Source organism: Colletes gigas, unplaced genomic scaffold (assembly GCF_013123115.1).
Source record: "Colletes gigas isolate AHSC1104 unplaced genomic scaffold, ASM1312311v1 Colletes_gigas_Sc00018, whole genome shotgun sequence".
In the NCBI taxonomy this organism is placed as follows: Eukaryota; Metazoa; Arthropoda; class Insecta; order Hymenoptera; family Colletidae; genus Colletes; species Colletes gigas.
The window spans coordinates 5,654,707-5,674,684 of record NW_025106647.1 but is presented as its reverse complement, the minus strand read 5'-3'; the positions used below and the strand labels follow the sequence as shown (position 1 = coordinate 5,674,684).

Below are 19,978 nucleotides of genomic sequence, written 5' to 3'. Positions count from 1 at the left end.
GTTTCACAATAAAATGTTGTTTGACGTCTTTCTCCTGGTGTTTTCCTGTCGGAACAAATAATGCAGTCCCGGTTTCTTTGGCCTACATTTGGAATATGTAGCTATATTCATTCTATTGTCCGACAAGAACGTTAATTTATTTAGATTATAACGAAGATAGCAATAGGAATGGTTCGACTTTGAATGAAGTTTCGATTTTACGTTTATAGTTTTTTACGTTTACGTTTTATGTTCTTTATGTTAAATAATTTCAGTAAACATTAAATAATATAGTTTATATAGTTACGTTTATTGTCCACGTGTTTGAATCCGACCATACGCCTCTGACCATCATCGACAATCCTTCCACTTCCAACGTAAAAACGGCTGATATATTTCTCATTTTAATAGAATATTTCCCATTTTAATAGGAAAGTACAGGAAAACGTGTTTCTTAAAAAATGCGGTGAAATCAGTTCATTCTCCTTAATCACTAATAAACTTTCATGTCCCCTCAGAGGGGACGACCGAGTGCAAAGGGTTAAAATATGTTCATAAAATATTATCGTTTTAAAACGTGTATTTCCGTAAAAACAAATTTTTGTAATTTTTTCTTCATTATGGTATATTGCTTATACATTGTATATGCCTACACAGGTCAGAAAGTCAAAAATGCCTAGGCAGTCGAGAATCTCGGCTCGAGAATATGCGAGATCGAATTTCAGCTGTGGTGAGAGCAAGAAGGATAGACTGACATTCGCCGCCTTTCTCGAATCTACGAAGCTATACGAAACGCCAGAACTCATATACAAGGTGGTTGGCATTAGTGTGTGTGAGTGGTGGGGCAGTTCCCTTTGAGCACGGGTCTGCCGTCTGATAATACTCCACTGTCTTTTCCAATCCCTCCCATAATCAACTCACATGTATTTACGTACCCACTCAGCTGGCTGCCCATCAATACTAATTCAGTGCCTAGTTTCTCAACTAACCGTCATCCATGAGAAGAGGCCGCTAAAATCAGCTCCGAATTTTCAGGTCGGTATGGCAGTCAGATTCGGCCGCGAAAGTCCATAAGGTGAAACGTCTATTCATATATCTCGTCTGTGGTGAAAGGTCTATTCATATATCTCGTCTGTGGTGAAAGGTCTACTCGTATACCTCGTCTGTGGTTTTAACATCAGTGGGGCCAAAGGTCGATAAGAACCGCCATCTATCGTTGAAAATAACGATCTATTCCACGCAAACTTGGGTGTTTTAGTACCAGAGGTCCTGAGGTTGTGGGGTCGAGACGTACGGTCTCGTCCACACGAAAGTTCATGGAAACGTTTTCATGGTAATTTGCGAATCCGCCGTTTGGCTGCGCGCGCAGCGCAGCAGGGCAAAAGCGCGTCCTCCCGACCAGTGTGGCCAGATCGGGCATAATTGAGTGCATCGAAATCGACAACAGTGACGACGAACTTCCTTAGCGTCTAACGGAATGGTGGGGATAGCAGGCATACACTACCGCACGAGCCACGTGTACGTGAGCTCGGCGCTTGCGCACAACTTCGGGAAATCGATAAAGAACGTTAGTGTGAGCCTTTCCTTCTTGCTCTTGTAAAAGTCAAAACAACTGAAATACGACCTCGCGATAAGTGGCATACGATTCCAAGTCTCGACTGCCCCAGCATTTTTACTTTCCGACCTATATGTAAGGTATAAGGAAATTTATAAAGAATCATAATGAAAAAAAATTTTGAGGGTTTTTTTAAGCGGAAATACACGTTTTAGGACCCCCTGATCATATTGTGACTATTGAAAAAAAAGACATTTTTTTTGTTCCTCAATGACTAACAATAAGTGAATTGCAATAACGAAAAAAAAATTTCGAAATTTTTTTTTAGCGGAAATACACATTTTGGGACCCCCTGATCATATTGTGACTACTACAAAAAAACATATTTTTTTTTTGTTCCTATGCTATTGACATGATTGCGTCTAAACGGCTGAATGAATTTCAATGAAACTTAACATTTAAGTTTTATGTTCTCGTTTTAAGGTCTCATTATATTTTAAGCGTGATCAGCTCCCATATAATGATGATTATACGTTTTTAGTTTTATAATTATTTCGATACATACACATCATTTGTAACAAATTTTTAAAGCGATTTATATAAATCTTAAGAAGGATTAAGATCAAATATATTTTTCTCCTATCTTTCCTAGACAGGAAAAATTAAACGAAATCTTATGCCTTGCATACCTACCTAAACCACATAAAAAACGTATTCCACAAATATTTTAGAATAATGTTGTTCAAAGCAGTCTTACTCGTAAAGGGTTAATTAAGGGTTAATTAAAATGAAAAACCACTCTTAGCCAGTACCGTGCACGCTACAGAAATAGATTACTACTGACTTTTCCCACTATGTTTTTTAATAACCGTATCAAATTGTTACACACAATCAAATGTTATATATTTGACTTAACTTTACATAACAAAATAATTGTAACGATAGGTAAAAGAATAACGTGCACGCTACCGTTCAATGGAAACCACGGGAAGGTGGTGGTCACTTCCATCAGGAGGGAAATGTAAAAAATTGTTATTTCTTTGTAACATTATCACATGGCATATATTAGAACGTCTATATTCTTCTTTCCTTTTTTTTTGATTCCCCTCTAAATTCATTTCTGCAAAATGAAATATATTAAATTGACGTCTATATACTGCTATTCATTCAATAGAACTTTATTTCTAATTATTGCCTTTTAAAAACCTATGGGAACTGTGCTATATATATCTACGTCCTTTCTTCGTCCGGGCATTTCAACGGCCCATCGATGCGCGAGCAGTATAAACAAAACACTATCGCCACGTGCTCGAGCCACTTCTGTTTCTCTTGAGTCAGTTGAATTCGGTCGACGAGGACGAACATCAGGACAAAGGGTATAGCCGAATAAGAGGGTCAAATGTGCCCCCAAACCGAATGGAACGAGCCCGGGGTCATTCGATAGCAAAAAAAAAATAACCCATGTGTGCAAATTTTTAACTTGAAATCTCGACCGTGGGGGTAGTAATGGGGTGAAAACGAAAATCATGTTTTTGAATTATTTCTCTTGACCTATTGAGTAAAAAAATGTAAAAAAATTCAGAGACATTTCGGGTACCGGGGCACATACTTTGGGAGATTTTCAGATTTTTTGATTGAAGAACCAGGTAGTGAAAAATAAAAAACAGCAAAAAATGCCGAAAAATGCCGATTACGTATTGAAGGAGGCCCGGAACTACTTTTATACTTTTACAGTAAACAGGTATTACTATTACTATTACTCTCAATTTTTTTCAGATTTTTCATTTTGGTGCGCCGCAGTGAAAAAAAATAAAAACCGAATTTTTCCTCATTTTCTGCGTATTAGAGTAACTTACACGTTGAATTTTTATGCGTCCTTCAATATATAAGTGTTTTGTAGACTGTTTAATGTTTCTACACTAAGCAGAATTACATAACAATTGAAACAAATAAAATAAAGCCAACCGTTGAGCGCAATATATCCTAAAAAATCAACGATATTTTCAACGGCGTCGATGGCGCAGTTGTTAGAGTGTCCGACTGCTGAACCGCTGCAAGTTTTTTTACCATAGGTTCGAGTCTCTCTTCTGGACTTAGGATTTTTTTTCCTTCATTATTTTTTTTTTTCAAATTCTAACTATATAACAATGCTTTATATTTATTTATAAATGTTCTGAAAGCATTTTACAAATATTTTAACCTGAAATATGTATAAATATAGTTTTGGAGTGTTTTTTGCGTTTTTATTTTTTTTGTCAACCACGATTATTGTTTAACATCTCTTACACTGAAATTAATGTGAAATGTTAGTTTTCAAATCTCTTACCTTTGACTATTGTGAATGGATCGGCGCAGAAGATTGTATATTGGCTTACTATTACTTCTTCTCGCCCTTCGATCAAGCAGATCTTTTCTTCTTTTTCTCTTTCTTTGATAAATATGAATGTTTGCTACGGCTTCAGTATCTAACGTAGACATGTAAGGGCCATTCCACGCCAAATCTATTAACCCACTCTCTGCCAATGATACTTTTTTCTAATAAACTCATTTTTAAGTACCAGTTTGATTGTATCATGCTTATTTTTGAATGAAGTATCATTGCTCGATGGAAACCACGGGGAAAAAATTCTATTTACGGGAACATACCAATTATCACAAGCCATATCGTACTTAGCGGAAAGTTATGGATGAAGATAATAATATAATTGTTCGTTGCCTTAAGCAGACAAAAAATATTATTAAATGTGAAGTGAGATCGCGTCACATCAATAGTAAAACATATAGATGTTACATTAACTACGTACCAAATTCAATTGGTTACTCCGGGATTAAACGCTATTGTTGCGAATGTGCGAATGGTAACCGTACTGTCGGTTGCTGTTCACATGTCGCAGCAATAATTTATTATTTATCGCATGCTCGGTACTTTCACGAATTGTACGTCCTGCAGAAATTCTGAGTAAATTATTTAATATCGAACAAGTAAATCCCGTAATTAACGTCGACAGCGACCAAGATTGAGCCATGCTTTTTTTTATTTCCAACACTTATGTCCGCCATTTACTCTCATCCGATCCATGTGATCACTTCTAACCCATCCTTCGCCTCTCCTGATGGAAGAAGCCCACCACCTTCCCGTGGTTTCCATCGAGCAATGATACTTCATTCAAAAATAAGCATGAAACGATCAAACTGGTACTTAAAAATGGGTTTATTAGAAAAAAGTATCATTGGCAGAGAGTGGGTTAATAGATTTGGCGTGGAATGGCCCTTACATGTCTACGTTAGATACTGAAGCCGTAGCAAACATTCATATTTATCAAAGAAAGAGAAAAAGAAGAAAGATCTGCTTGATCGAAGGGCGAGAAGAAGTAATAGTAAGCCAATATACAATCTTCTGCGCCGATCCATTCACAATAGTCAAAGGTAAGAGATTTGAAAACTAACATTTCACATTAATTTCAGTGTAAGAGATGTTAAACAATAATCGTGGTTGACAAAAAAAATAAAAACGCAAAAAACACTCCAAAACTATATTTATACATATTTCAAGTTAAAATATTTGTAAAATGCTTTCAGAACATTTATAAATAAATATAAAGCATTGTTATATAGTTAGAATTTGAAAAAAAAAATAATGAAGGAAAAAAAATCCTAAGTCCAGAAGAGAGACTCGAACCTATGGTAAAAAAACTTGCAGCGGTTCAGCAGTCGGACACTCTAACAACTGCGCCCATCGACGCCGTTGAAAATATCGTTGATTTTCTAGGATATATTGCGCTCAACGGTTGGCTTTATTTTATTTGTTTCAATTGTTATGTAATTCTGCTTAGTGTAGAAACATTAAACAGTCTACAAAACACTTATATATTGAAGGACGCATAAAAATTCAACGTGTAAGTTACTCTAATACGCAGAAAATGAGGAAAAATTCGGTTTTTATTTTTTTTCACTGCGGCGCACCAAAATGAAAAATCTGAAAAAAATTGAGAGTAATAGTAATAGTAATACCTGTTTACTGTAAAAGTATAAAAGTAGTTCCGGGCCTCCTTCAATACGTAATCGGCATTTTTCGGCATTTTTTGCTGTTTTTTATTTTTCACTACCTGGTTCTTCAATCAAAAAATCTGAAAATCTCCCAAAGTATGTGCCCCGGTACCCGAAATGTCTCTGAATTTTTTTACATTTTTTTACTCAATAGGTCAAGAGAAATAATTCAAAAACATGATTTTCGTTTTCACCCCATTACTACCCCCACGGTCGAGATTTCAAGTTAAAAATTTGCACACATGGGTTATTTTTTTTTTTGCTATCGAATGACCCCGGGCTCGTTCCATTCGGTTTGGGGGCACATTTGACCCCCTTATTCGGCTATACCCTTTCTCCTGATGTTCGTCCTCGTCGACCGAATTCAACTGACTCAAGAGAAACAGCAGTGGCTCGAGCACGTGGCGATAGTGTTTTGTTTATACTGCTCGCGCATCGATGGGCCGTTGAAATGCCAGGACGAAGAAAGGACGTAGATATATATAGCCCAGTTCCCATAGGTTTTTAAAAGGCAATAATTAGAAATAAAGTTCTATTGAATGAATAGCAGTATATAAACGTCAATTTAATATATTTCATTTTGCAGAAATGAATTTAGAGGGGAATCAAAAAAAAAGGAAAGAAGAATATAGACGTTCTAATATATGGCATGTGATAATGTTACAAAGAAATAATAATTTTTTACATTTCCCTCCTGATGGAAGAGACCACCACCTTCCCGTGGTTTCCATTGAACGGTAGCGTGCACGTTATTGTTTTACCTATCGTTACAATTATTTTGTTATGTAAAGTTAAGTCAAATATATAACATTTGATTGTGTGTAACAATTTGATACGGTTATTAAAAAACATAGTGGGAAAAGTCAGTAGTAATCTATTTCTGTAGCGTGCACGGTACTGGCTAAGAGTGGTTTTTCATTTTAATTAACCCTTAATTAACCCTTTACGAGTAAGACTGCTTTGAACAACATTATTCTAAAATATTTGTGGAATACGTTTTTTATGTGGTTTAGGTAGGTATGCAAGGCATAAGATTTCGTTTAATTTTTCCTGTCTAGGAAAGATAGGAGAAAAGTATATTTGATCTTAATCCTTCTTAAGATTTATATAAATCGCTTTAAAAATTTGTTACAAATGATGTGTATGTATCGAAATAATTATAAAACTACAAAACGTATAATCATCATTATATGGGAGCTGATCACGCTTAAAATATAATGAGACCTTAAAACGAGAACATAAAACTTAAATGTTAAGTTTCATTGAAATTCATTCAGCCGTTTAGACGCAATCATGTCAATAGCATAGGAACAAAAAAAAAATATGTTTTTTTGTAGTAGTCACAATATGATCAGGGGGTCCCAAAAGTGTATTTCCGCTAAAAAAAATTTCGAAATTTTTTTTTCGTTATTGCAATTCACTTATGTTAGTCGTTGAGGAACAAAAAAAATGTCTTTTTTTTCAATAGTCACAATATGATCAGGGGGTCTAAAACGGTATTTCCGCTAAAAAAACCCTCAAAATTTTTTTTCATTATGATCTTTATAAATTTCCTTATACCTTACATATAGGTCGGAAAGTAAAAATGCTGGGGCAGTCGAGACTTGGAATCGTATGCCGATTATCGCGAGGTCGTATTTCAGCTGTTTCTCTTTTACAAGAGCAAGAAGGAAAGGCTCACACTAACGTTCTTTATCGATTTCCCGAAGTTGTGCGCAAGCGCCGAGCTCACGTACACGTGGCTCGTGCGGTAGTGTATGCCTGCTATCCCCACCATTCCGTTAGACGCTAAGGAAGTTCGTCGTCACTGTTGTCGATTTCGATGCACTCAATTATGCCCGATCTGGCCACACTGCTCCCGACAGAGGTGCCAGAAAGCATCCACGGTGCGAAACTCACCCATGCCAGATCACGCGTATGTGAGCTCGTGGAGTTTCGGAAAGTCGACAAAGACAAACTGACGCATGCCCTCTTTCTCGATTCTCCGAAGCTGCCCGAAGTAATTTCGGGCCGCCTCGTGTTGGAATAATAATACAAAATTTCTTTTTTTTCAATAATTAAAATCTGAGCAGGGGATCTTAAAACGTGTATTACCGTAAAATAAATTTTACAAAATTTTTTTATCATTATAGGTACTTTGCTTATGTGCGCCTACATAAGTCGGAAAGTAAAAATGCCTGGGCAGTCGAGAATCTCGGCTCGAGAATTCAAATCGTATGCCGTTGACGGGAGGTCGGATTTCAGTTGTTAAGAGTGAGAAGACAAATGTGAGCCTTTCTCTCTTGACTCCCACAAGGCGGTCCGAAATTACTTCGGGCAGCTTCGGAGAATCGAGAAAGAAGGCATGCGTCAGTTTGTCTTTGTCGACTTTCCGAAACTCCACGAGCTCACGTACGCGTATCTGGCATGTGTGAGTTTGCACCCGACGGTGCTTTTCTGGCACCTCTGACCTCTGCCTTCGACGCGCTTGCCGCGCGACCGAAGCGTCGACACGAACAACCCTAGGGAGAATTCCCCACACAAAGACGCCACAGGTATTCCTTCACTAGTGAACTTCGCGGGGATGATATGGCCAATATCTTGATCTATGGGAAATAGGCGAAAAGAAATGACTCAAACTGCGTACTTCTGTCTGTAATAATGGTGAACAACATGTTGAAATTACTATTGTTAACCTACATGTTTGGAAGCAGTACTGCCATTAGTTACTAAAAGAAGTGGTCAATGATGATCAGAAAATACCTAAAATTGTCCACCAGTAGTACAATTACTGGTACACTTCATTCTTCTTTTCTAGTTTCATTCTTACATTTTCAAATAAAAATGGTTGAATCAGCTGTTCAGTATATTGATATGGCTAAGTATCTGGTAATTATGCCTATGAATCTTTGCTTGTTGGTCTTATCCAGCAGCCACTAAGCTCATATTAACCTTAGGCTAGTATCCATACAAAGACCAGGCATCTGACAAAGGAAGATACATTAGCTAGCCACTGAGGTGTCTTATTAGCTGGCCACAAAGTCAGATAACTGTAGCTCTTTTTTGAGTTGAATATCTATGTATAAGAGCTTTTGTACCTCCATCACCAACAGTTAGAAGACCTTAAAACAGAACATGGCAAGAAAACTCAACAAAAAGAAACCTTGCAGTTTTAAGCTCAGACAAGCTACTCTGTAAAACAACCTTCATCAACTTACAGGTATCTGTGGAAGAATCCATCCTGAAGGTGTTGAAGTTGGATGTGCTTCCCACATGTACTTCCTCTCTTAAGCTTTCTATACCGTCTTCCGAGTTCAGAGCATAACCCACCCTTCTCGCCAGTTAAGATCATGTTGGGGTTACAACTATGGAATCCACGTGAAAAGGTGGAGTTAGGTCATATGGCTAAGGGTCTCAAGAGCGTATATTCGATCTTATAAATTTTGTAAGAAAAATACGGTTTAATAGTAACAACAGTTTATTTGTATACCTTGATTGCTACGTGCGGTGTTGAAACGGAAGTCGAAAACGTTCGAATTGTTTCCGCGTGGCGCTGCCGATGGACAGAGATACCACGCATGTATGTCTTGCATAGAATACGATTCGAATTCTATACATCTATACAGAAGACAAAAAGCAATTCCTCCAAAATGTTAAAAATATATTTCAAAAAATTAATTTATTGAAAATTATTAGTTCGTTATTTAGTACTTCTATACTAACCAAATAAGTCATATAACATTACTAAAACATAAATATGAGTCATGAATGTATCAATTTCCGGTTCTGTTCCTTCATTCCCCGCGATCGTTAGAACTCGGAAGAAGAGTGACGCCACAGCCCAGGGGAAGGACGACATTTTACCTGATTGTGCGTCCACGGCATGTGCGAGAAGTTTTGTGCGAAATACGTGATTTCATTTATATAAATTTTACTCAATAACGTCTCCTACAGGAGAAACTTTCGCAGTTTAGTAAGGTAAGCCTCCTTTAACTAATGTAAACGCGTATTCTTCAATAAATCCTTATTTTAAAATTTTGCCCGAGTGTAGCCATTAATTTCAGGAATTAGATGATAAAATTATCGATTATCCTAGTAGAAATGCATTTAATTTCATTAAAAAAAATAACATTCCAACGCAGAAATGTCTACAACATATTCTACTTTAGATTAAAACATTTATCGAATACGTGCGTACGCCGGAAACATTGCTCCGAATCGTGTAATGTAAGCATCAATGAACGAAGTATAATATGCGTCTTATTTTTTTTGTAACTTCAGCAAACGTGCACGTTCTACAATGTAACAATAATATTATTCGACATTTGTTACATAAATTTATCGATCAGAAAAATAAATATTTGATGGTACTGCAAAGTTTTACATTGCAAATAACCATCAGATCTGTTATTTTAAAAATAATATAGTGAATAATATAGGTAAATTGTTTTATTAACGGCAAAAGTTTTGTCAAGAATTCCAGTAATGTTAAATACATATCACATAATTATTTAACATATAATGCTAAATTTAGGACAACAAAATATATTAATTCCAATATTTTTATTTGTTAAAACAAGTTGTTTTGAAGATCATATTTAATAGGTGAATAACATTGGATGTTTAAATAAAGATTATAACATATATAATGATATCTAATAAATGTATTTAAATGGTTTTACAATGTATAAGGATATTTTTGTTTTGTCTATAGACTTCACACCATATCTGTCATCTGTAAGTCGTAATTATGAGTTACAGCTACATTAAATGCAGGTTGGTAACAATACAAAACATATATTTATAAATTTTAATTTATTGTGGTTGAGCAACTTTATTTTTAAATTTATATATTATGTATTTTAATATTCACATTTGTGTATGCATGTATATGAAACGTGAACTAATATTAATATTAAAGGTAGTTTCAATGTTTTAGATATTATGAAGAATGAATGAAAGAAATGTTTGATTCAATGGATTAAATAATATGACCAAGATCCATTTTTTGTGATATTTTATGACCAAATAAAACTTAAAGTGACCAAAAAATTTACAAACTATAAATCTTTGAAATATTGATTTTATTCTTGTTTTTTTTTTGCTTTCTTAGGTATGTTTTCATATCATAAAAAATAATAAAGTTTTATTCTTATAAGAGTAATACGAAAGAGAATTTGATAACTTATTTTATACATATGCTTTTAATTTTTATAGAATTTATATTGTTTAATTGACTGATGTGTCTGTAGCATTTTTGTACAACAAAATACTGTGTATTTATGTAAATTTTGACTTTTTAGAAATATCCAAGTAATATTGTCATTAAATCTAACAAGATGACTATACAGCTCAGTCTTGATGTTACTGGTAACTATAGTCGCTCGTTGTACACTTGTTGCATACTAACTTTCATCTTTTCATTAAAAAATGTATTAGATAAATGCTTAGAACACCTGCTTTGTAAATGGGAGGTTTCAAATTTGAATTTGTGCAACAAGATTTTTTTTCAACTTTAATTTTGAATAGCTACAACTCTTTTTGATGTAATTTGAATTGGAAATGTATGCTAAGATATAAAGAAGTGGCATTAATCTTTTGCACTCAAACCTTTTTTTACTATGAAAGTCTAGTAAGTTAATGAAATTTTTCAAGATAACATTAAAGGCAGGACTATAAAGGATAATTTTATCCCTTAACACTCCAATTTGCATACACTCATTTATGTTTTTTGCTTCGTTTTATTATTATAATTCATAATAAACAATATTTATTCTGATTCTGTACAACATGTACATAACATTTGTGTATGTATATAAATATAGCATATGACTCTATACTTATTATTTTCAGTAGATAAGAAATGCTGTTTACTTTTTTGGCTTCTTGTGGCTATTTGTTTTATTATTTTTCACGTTTTGAGTGGGTCCGAATGGACTCAGGCGTCATTATTCGAGTGTTAAACATGAGTTATCGACTGAAAAAATTAGGTCTTGAAGGAAAGTGGAGGCAGTTAGCGAATGTTTTTGTAATTTCAAGAACACATCCAGAATGTTACTAGTGATTTACAGTTTTTGTTTGTGTTTGGTTGTATTGATAATTAGATATACTTTATTTTATTTAAGATAATAGAGACAAAATTGATACCAGTTTATAGAATGTTGGTTTAAAAGAAACTGCATATTTTGAAACCAACTTCCTTTGATTTGCAGCTCTAATATGAGTTCGCGTGGCAGGGGATTTAATTCTCGTGGTGGCAGTTCATACAGGGGAAGAGGCGGCGGTAGTGGAAATGAATGGAATAGTGGATCAACAGGAGGAAACATGTCTAGTAGAGGAGGTTACTCTTCTTCTAGAGGTGGCAGATTTAAATATTCGACAACCAATTACGATTCTCGTTCAAAATATAATTCTGGTTAGTTGGGCTATGGGGCTTGGCAATAATCTAGATAACATAACATTTGTATAAGTTATTGATTTGTTGAAAATATACTCGCTAATATTCACTTATATGTTTGTGTTTTTGATAGGATCTGAAAGATATTCCAGCAGGGGAGGAAGGGGTGAACATTCAAATAGTTATAAAAGACCAAGAGTAAGTATACGAATAAAGTAATAATTGTATACATAACTATTTTTATGAATACCATAATTATGTGTTGTACTTCTTAGGATTCTTACTCTGGAAGAGATGATCATCGATCATCGAGTGATTCAACCCGTAAGAGGATGAGAAGCGATTCTTATCAGGTATGTATTTTATAATATAAATATAATAATGTTCTTGTTACAAGATACATCTTGAATGAGCATTAGTCTATTTTGTTTGAATCTCCTACCGTGCTGTGGTCAAGAACTATTTTTCCATCTTGAAAGCCCTGCTTCACAGAAAATTTTTAAAGTTTTTAATTATGTAGCATGTACAAACGATGGTCCTGAAAGATTTTCATTGAAAAAGCTTAAATATAATATTCGGAATATTATATTCCATGTAAAAAATATTTTCAGGACACTCGTCTAAGCATTTATATATATATATATATATATATATATAAAAGTAGTAGGCAAGGCATTCATAAGTCGTCATACTTTCCTTTCAAGCGACGAGCCAACGGCTACTTGAACACCCATTCTTTTTGCGTTGGGACACTACTGGTGGAACACTGCGAAAACATCACATAATTAAAAGATGAAATACACCTAGATGGTACTTATATTGTTACCTGCACACAGTTGCATTAATAAGTATTGAGAGCAACCTGAAAAATATCAGAACAGATGAATAGATATAACAAATACGAATTTTAAAATGCTGACATTACAATTGTATTGTTCTTTACGTAAAACAATATGTTCAACTGAACCAATTTTCTGCATAATGCAGATCAGTTATTGAAATGTTGACAGAATCCCTGCATTGCCGCACCGCACAAATTTCTAACAAAATATACTGCTTTGTGCAGTTTTCTAAATTACATCAATTAAAACTAATCATTGGAATAATGAAATAAATTGTCAGTAATATCAAAGTAATCATAGACCTTTCCAATGTAAAGAATATGCATTCTAAGTTACGTTCAATTAACAATGACTAAGAAACATCAGCCTTTTCTGTATGCGTAATGCTACCCTATATCCACAGATAGATTTTGAAACTAGAATATATGCTGGTGGAAAGCTTTGCACAAACAGTGGAAGTACACAAAGTATTTTTCCATCATACTTTACCCTTAAAGAAAATTGTGCAAGGATATATCATTAGAACTACAATTTCATTAGTTTTATTTGATTTCGTGATCCATATAAGCATGCGCGAGGCGTATAGAACATTATATGAAAGAATGCTTTAGAAATCAGAATATGCAAAAAAATACATCTGTTTTATATCATCCAAATTGGAAAGGTCTATCCATGAACAATTAATGCAGAATCACACAGAATTCCGTTCATTTGATACCTTCAAGGAACTGTGAATGCTGACCATAGCTACTATTTAGAGATCATGTCAACGAATGAAATGGCAAGAATAAACTATTATATTTTTCGAAAAGTAAAGATCGTTTTTAATATAGAATAAAAAGTGGTATATAAAGTTATTTATATTTGAAACGTGAGAGATAAAACCGTATCTTAGGTGCTTTTCAAACTTAGGGATGGTAAATCTATATTTTGGTGATCCAACGGGAATGGGTGTAGTGACCGTAACGGTACAAGGTTGGATGATTTTGTACTAGACGATTGGCACTGTAATGCGAAGTAAATGAGGGAGTACAAAAGAATCGACAGAATGGAATTAGAGAAAAAAAAAAATGTATGGAGAATATGTGATAGGAGGGAACAATGTTGGGGAGAAATGTGTCTAGAGTAAAAGAGAGAAGGGCAGGAAAAGAGAAAGATACAATGGGAAGGAGCACAATTGAATTTGATTTGGCAGGGTGGTGGTAGCGGTAGCGGCTCTCAGAGGTACTCTTCGTCGTACGGTGGTTCGTCTGCGTCAGCACCTTATGACGATAATAAGGGATCGTCATCCTCGGCCGTGTACGAGGACAAGAGACAGAGCGAACGTGCTTCATCGTACCACCGCTCAGAGGACCGTCATTCAGCATCGCGGAGCTATGCACCTCCACCACCCCCTCGGATTAGCGAAATGGCGCCTCCAACTCAGAGATATAACTCGAGTCGAGGGCGAATATCGCATCAAAGCTCAAACTACAGAGGTCGCATTTCAACTCGCGGCAGTGGTAGAGGGGGTGGATTCCATCGCATGAGCTCTCGATCGGACGTCGTCATGGCTCGCAAGCGTACTCTGCCATCGCTTGACTATCGACGCAAGCTGCTAGGATCGCGATCGCGAGACTACATCCAGCGTGTGCGCATGACCACTACCAAAATGCGCAGGAGGTAATTAATTAATAAATCACTTACCAACCGCAATACCGTCCTAGTAGCCTGCTTGCTTATTTGTCAGTAAACGATCTGACTATATCCGACTATATGACATGAGAGTCAAGACGATGATAGACATAAATGGTAAAAGAAAACAAAAAAATGACACAAATGATCGCACGAAACCAATATTCTACTGTCGAGAGGCAAACTTTTCGCAGGGTTCTAAATAAAGAGGGAATTGATTCTGATACGCATAAATACACTGTGTGCGTATCGTCAAAACACAATGTAATTACTTTTGATATGAGAACTACTATAATACTTGTACTTTACGAGATCATTATTTATCATTCTTACACATAGCGGTGACTAAAACCAATATATAAAAGAACGTTGTTTCTTAGATGTATTTTAAGACGCGAAAATGCGAAGACATAATAAGAGCACAATGCAATGCAAAAAGGCTGAATAGTTAAGACCTTTATTGCAATACGAAATGCATTCATTAAGGGGGATAAAAGAAACAAATACTATCGCGATATTTGCTGTATGTCAACTAAGAAAAAAATATTTTGGTTGATGATATAATGAAAGACAAAGGAACCAGAACAAGACGAAGGGAAATAATGTAAGTCAAAACAAAATTGCTGTGTCATTAGTAGCGGTACTACTAGGCTATCCGGAAGTAAAAAGGAGTCAGGATCAGGAACCAGCATGAAGGACAAGGATAGAGAGATGACCAAAGCTATTAACGCTGAATTTTCCGATGACGATGAAGAAGATGATGATAACAAAAGTAATTGGGATGATGATGAAAAGGTAACTCCATAAGACTGTTAATGTATTTCTATAATACTTATTATAACATTTACCGACATTAATTCAGCCACATGAACGCGACGACGAAGAAGAGGAAGAAGAAGATGAAGATGAAAAAAAGGAAAAAGGTGAAAAACGTAAGAAAGAAAAACAAGATCGAGAAAGGCAAAATAGCGAAGACGAAGAAGAAAACGACGACGAAGTTAAAGTAAAGGACGAAGATGATGATCGAAAACATGAGGTAAGTAGGTTACAATATTTTAATCATCAGAATTATGCCTTTTTGTATTATGATGGATGTTTTTATTACCCCTTCAGGACGATGAAGATGACGGTGACGATGAGGAACGAGATGATAATGATAAGACGGATCATGGTAGAACCACTGGTTCTGAAGAATTACCCAGTAGGAGAGATGGCAGAAAATTCATTAAATTAACTTGCCCGCATTGCGCTCATCGTAGTGTTACTTTTAAAGAATATTCACTGCATTTATATTCGCGCCGTCACAGTGCAGCAATGAGATTAATCGCATCCCGGCATAAGGCAACTTTGACCCGTATGCGTGTTTTACAACGACAAGAACAACGACGTGTTGAGGCCCGTGATGCAGCACGTGGTACTTTACCATCTCGTACCATGTTTTGTCCCATTTGTAAACTCAATTATCGTTCCCTTAAAGCAGTGCATCAGCTATCAGATTCCCATCGTCAGATGAAACGATTCCTTACTCCATTTTGCCGTGTTTGTCGCATTCAATTTCGATCACCAATGCTATTTGAAACTCACATGTGCTCTTTGGATCACATTAAGGTATTATTTCTATCGCGATATTAAACTGTTTCTTTAACATATTCGTACATAATATATTCTTCTTTTAGAGAAAGAGTGCGTTGAAAGAAAGAATGAACGCCGGCAATGGCGAAGCAGAAGCAGATTCAAGTGGACCCGAAGAAGATGACAAGGAAGTTAATCTCGATAATTTTATGACTCTAGATTCCGTAGGTGATGTGGACGGTACGTTATTAACTATTATATAATATTATTATTTTTCTAGTGAATTTAAATTTGATTTAAAATTTTAAATGTAAGTTTCTTTAAAAATTTCTGCATAAACATAATTTATAGCAGAAGATGAAGAGTCTCCTGAGAAGAAGAAAGAGAAACCAGAGAGTGAAGGTACAAATGACACGGAAAAGAAGCTTAAAAGTAAGCAAATGATCAAAGTTGGAGCAGAATATATAAAACGTGTCGAAGTTCAATTCTGTGAATTGTGCAAGATGTATCTACCACGTAGCGAAAACAGCGAAAGGGCAATAGCGCTTCATTGTTCAACTAGAAGTCACCTTAAACGGTATAAATTACAAAACTAATTCTACAAATTGTTTGTTTCTTATATAGATATCGATGTTTATATAATAATATTTAATATTGTATACAGGTATGTGCGTGATAATGATGATAAAGCATTACGAAGACAAGCGGAGAGAATACATCTACAATCATCGTCATCTGCTAACACTACTTCCACACCAAATGCTGCAATTATCACCGAAAATACTAAATCTCCAACTAATTCTGAACCACAATGTGCAAGTAACACATTATCAGTAATTACTACTGATTGTACTAATGTTGTTGAATCCAGCAAACCAGCCGAACAAAAAGGAAATGTTTCCGAATCTGAAAAGAACACGAAAGATAGCAAAAACGGTATAAAGGTTGGCGAAGAAGAAGAAGATGATGATTATCCAGCCGATAGTAGCGATAAGTTGTGGGATGATGTTGACAAAGATTTGGGCGATATTTTGAGGGAAACAGAAGCAGGAGGTAAATCCAGCGACGACGAAGATTCTCGTTATGATCGTTTCCGTAATTCAGATAAGAAACAACAACATTCTGGGAAAGACAAAGAAAGGGACAATGAAAAAATTGAAATAGATGAAAAGGATACTATGAAGAAGGAGGTGAAAGTAAAACTTGAGAAATTAGATATGTAAAGTCCAAGAATTATTAGTACGTTTCAATCATATCCTAATATACTCTTATTGTTTTTTCACAAATATACAAAACTTAGCCATAGAAAACTTTCATGATCAGCGTTTCATACAACGGAATTATTACATTTATGGAGCTACGTAGATATTTTGGACGAAGTTAAGGATTTATGTACAGAAACTTTGTTCGTTTTCAATGAATTTGTTGTAGATATAAACCGATTAAATGTCGTGTTTGTAAGAATTCTTTATGCGAACAATAATTTTAAGTGGTTAGATCATCGTTGTAATTATGTACGTAGATAATAGAAAACAGAAAGTTTATATGAAATCATCCAATATAATTAAAGTTTAAAAATTTTTATTTAATAAACATTGGAAATGTTTGAAATGTACACTCGATGCTATAAACTTCACGATGTTCAATTCCTTTGTAATTCAAACAGTCACTATGTACGCACATTTAGTGACGATAATATTAATAAGAACTGTAAAGGACATTACTCGTATAAGCATTTTATTAAGTATAGTTGTGTAATAGTAGCGATTATTTGTGCATCACAAAATTATTTGGTGAAAATATTTGGGAAATAACAAATATCAATTTTTAATTATTAATGTAAATGGACGTATAACAAATTCGATAAACTTATCACGTATAGATAATTATAATAAACACTATTATGTAACTTCTACTGTTTTATACTATTTTCTGTGTTCGTTCATATATTAATTTGACGAAATTTCTTACAATCAAATCGTATTCGCTAGATTTCTTGTGAAGAGATTTAGTCGCAAATGAGTTGTTAAGTACACAGATGCCGGTCACTCGTGTCAACTATTATTTGAGTTAAAAAAACAAATAGCAGTAAGAAGAAGTGGTAGCATACTTTGACGATAATTTTTTATTTCATTATTTCTCCATTAACATTTTCATATTGCTCTTTTTAATAACTTGTATGCACTCTTATTAATTTTCACAAAGTGGCATACACGTATTTGACGATGAGTGGCTGAAACCAATAATTTTTAATATTTTTTTATTCTATGTTAGTGTAATATAGTTTGTTGAAATACAAAATAAGATACAAATTAAATTTTTTCAGATTTTTTACTTAATCCATTTTCATAATCATAGGCACAGGATCAAGTTAATTATTTTCATTCGAACAACGCTTATACGTTTGTATTACGAAACTATGATTTTGAGCAAAAACCATATAGTAGTATTACTAGAGTAGTGTTTTTAAAAACTTCCATCTCCCTAGAAACCTGTTCAATAAAGGAAAATTTTTGGCAGGCTTCCTAAAGTAGAATTAAGTTATTACATAAGTTCTTATATAATTTAATACTGTTTAAAAAACTAAAAATATTTGTATGCAATTTAAATAGATCCATATTTTTTTAGCTTAAATTTTCTGTACATTATTTACTAAAATAATAACTTCATACACGACATTTTATCAGTGAAAAGCAAAATGTTCATGACATTATAAAAACAACTATAAAACTAATGAGGTGGATAATACTGCTTCTTAGAAAGTGAGTGAGGAAATCGTATTTATATTAAATATGATCAACGTCAGATATATTTCTTCAATAAATTAATAAGTATATCATTATAAAAAAATGTGTTCTGAAAATGTGCGCAGATAAGTATACAAATTTTGTCTAAAAATGCCCCTTAACAAAAATAAAATATTACAGTAACACTTTTCTTATTTTACGGTATAATGTTTTTTGAGAGAAATATCACGATCCCCATTAGTAAATTCACAAGCCCTAGTTTGAGTAACGCTGTACTAGAAAATAAATGTCGTGAATTTAATGAATTTAATCTAGTAATATGCGTTCATAAAATGAACACAATATTGTTGCGTCCCGAGATCGTGGTTTAGGGAAAAAGGACGGTGGGTTGGTGCCCGTGGAGCGCTGCACCGCTCTGCTCGGCGAGGCGCGCAAAAATCAAACGACTATGTATGTTCGAAAAATGGTTGGTAAGATTTATTCGTCTTCGTCTCGACTTTTAGATACAATTTGGTTGACTTTCGAAATCGATCTGTTCCTCCGCGGAAATCTTCTCGTCGTCCTCGATGTTCATCCCTTCTCCGGAATATTCCTCGATCCTCCCTCTGGATTGTCCTGGTCCAATCGGGGTTTGTGCCCTGCCCCATCCGTCCGGATCGTCTTCGATCGATGATCCACCCCCGAGCCGCGTGGAGGTGGAGGTTACGCGGCCATGTTGGAGCGGGCGCGCGTAAGAGAGAGCGTGGGAGTCGAGAGAGAAAACGAGGCTAGCGGCCTAAGCAACCCTTAAGAAAATTTATGACCCTTGTGAAAGTAAACGAAACTCGAAGCGAAGTGTCGCGAGGCCCTGCTGTGTGTCAAGACCATTGAAACTCTTAACGGAAATAGCTAATTCGGCACGGTCCGTAATAACTAAACAATAAACTAAAGGAACGATGGAAACTCGAATTCGACACGGCCTTTAGAAAATAAACTAAGTATCTAAGAAATGCCTTCCTTTCTCTCTACCTTCCCCAGCTTGATCGCCCACGTTGAAAAGCGTACGATTTCGTTGTTTATTACAATACGCTGGTCGGTTTGAATTTCGCTCTCACATCAAACCTTGATATCCCTATGTCTTAGAGCTAACTTCACATAGTACACAGATTCATACCAGCGGAGATCGCAACAATATAGACGACCATAA

The 19,978-nt window shown here is 35.0% G+C and overlaps 1 protein-coding gene across 3 annotated transcripts; it reads left to right on the top strand.

Moving 5' to 3' along the window:
• Nucleotides 1–9,398: 9,398 nt before the first annotated feature.
• LOC122400451 (zinc finger CCCH domain-containing protein 13) lies at nucleotides 9,399–18,243 on the top strand. Of its 3 annotated transcripts, none has more exons than XM_043401933.1 (12): nucleotides 9,399–9,538; nucleotides 10,275–10,336; nucleotides 11,773–11,975; nucleotides 12,091–12,155; nucleotides 12,233–12,310; nucleotides 13,995–14,461; nucleotides 15,112–15,268; nucleotides 15,336–15,509; nucleotides 15,587–16,081; nucleotides 16,150–16,285; nucleotides 16,397–16,622; nucleotides 16,710–18,243. In XM_043401933.1, exons 2-12 carry the CDS (start codon nucleotides 10,311–10,313, stop codon nucleotides 17,266–17,268), a joined length of 2,586 nt encoding a protein of 861 aa, XP_043257868.1. In that variant the 5' UTR covers nucleotides 9,399–9,538; nucleotides 10,275–10,310; the 3' UTR covers nucleotides 17,269–18,243. The 3 variants fall into 3 exon arrangements, with proteins under 3 accessions (XP_043257868.1, XP_043257866.1, XP_043257867.1); XM_043401931.1 differs by having other exon boundaries at nucleotides 15,109–15,268; nucleotides 16,710–18,242; XM_043401932.1 differs by having other exon boundaries at nucleotides 15,109–15,268; nucleotides 16,400–16,622; nucleotides 16,710–18,239.
• Nucleotides 18,244–19,978: the final 1,735 nt, after the last annotated feature.

Bases quoted from the DNA above. Each gene is read 5' to 3' on its own strand.
- LOC122400451 (XM_043401931.1), top strand. From the start codon at position 10,311: ATGAGTTACAGCTACATTAAATGCAG. The intron at 15,269-15,335 runs GTAACTCCATAA...ACATTAATTCAG, and splicing joins ATTGGGATGATGATGAAAAG to CCACATGAACGCGACGACGA. The intron at 15,510-15,586 runs GTAAGTAGGTTA...TTACCCCTTCAG, and splicing joins ATGATGATCGAAAACATGAG to GACGATGAAGATGACGGTGA.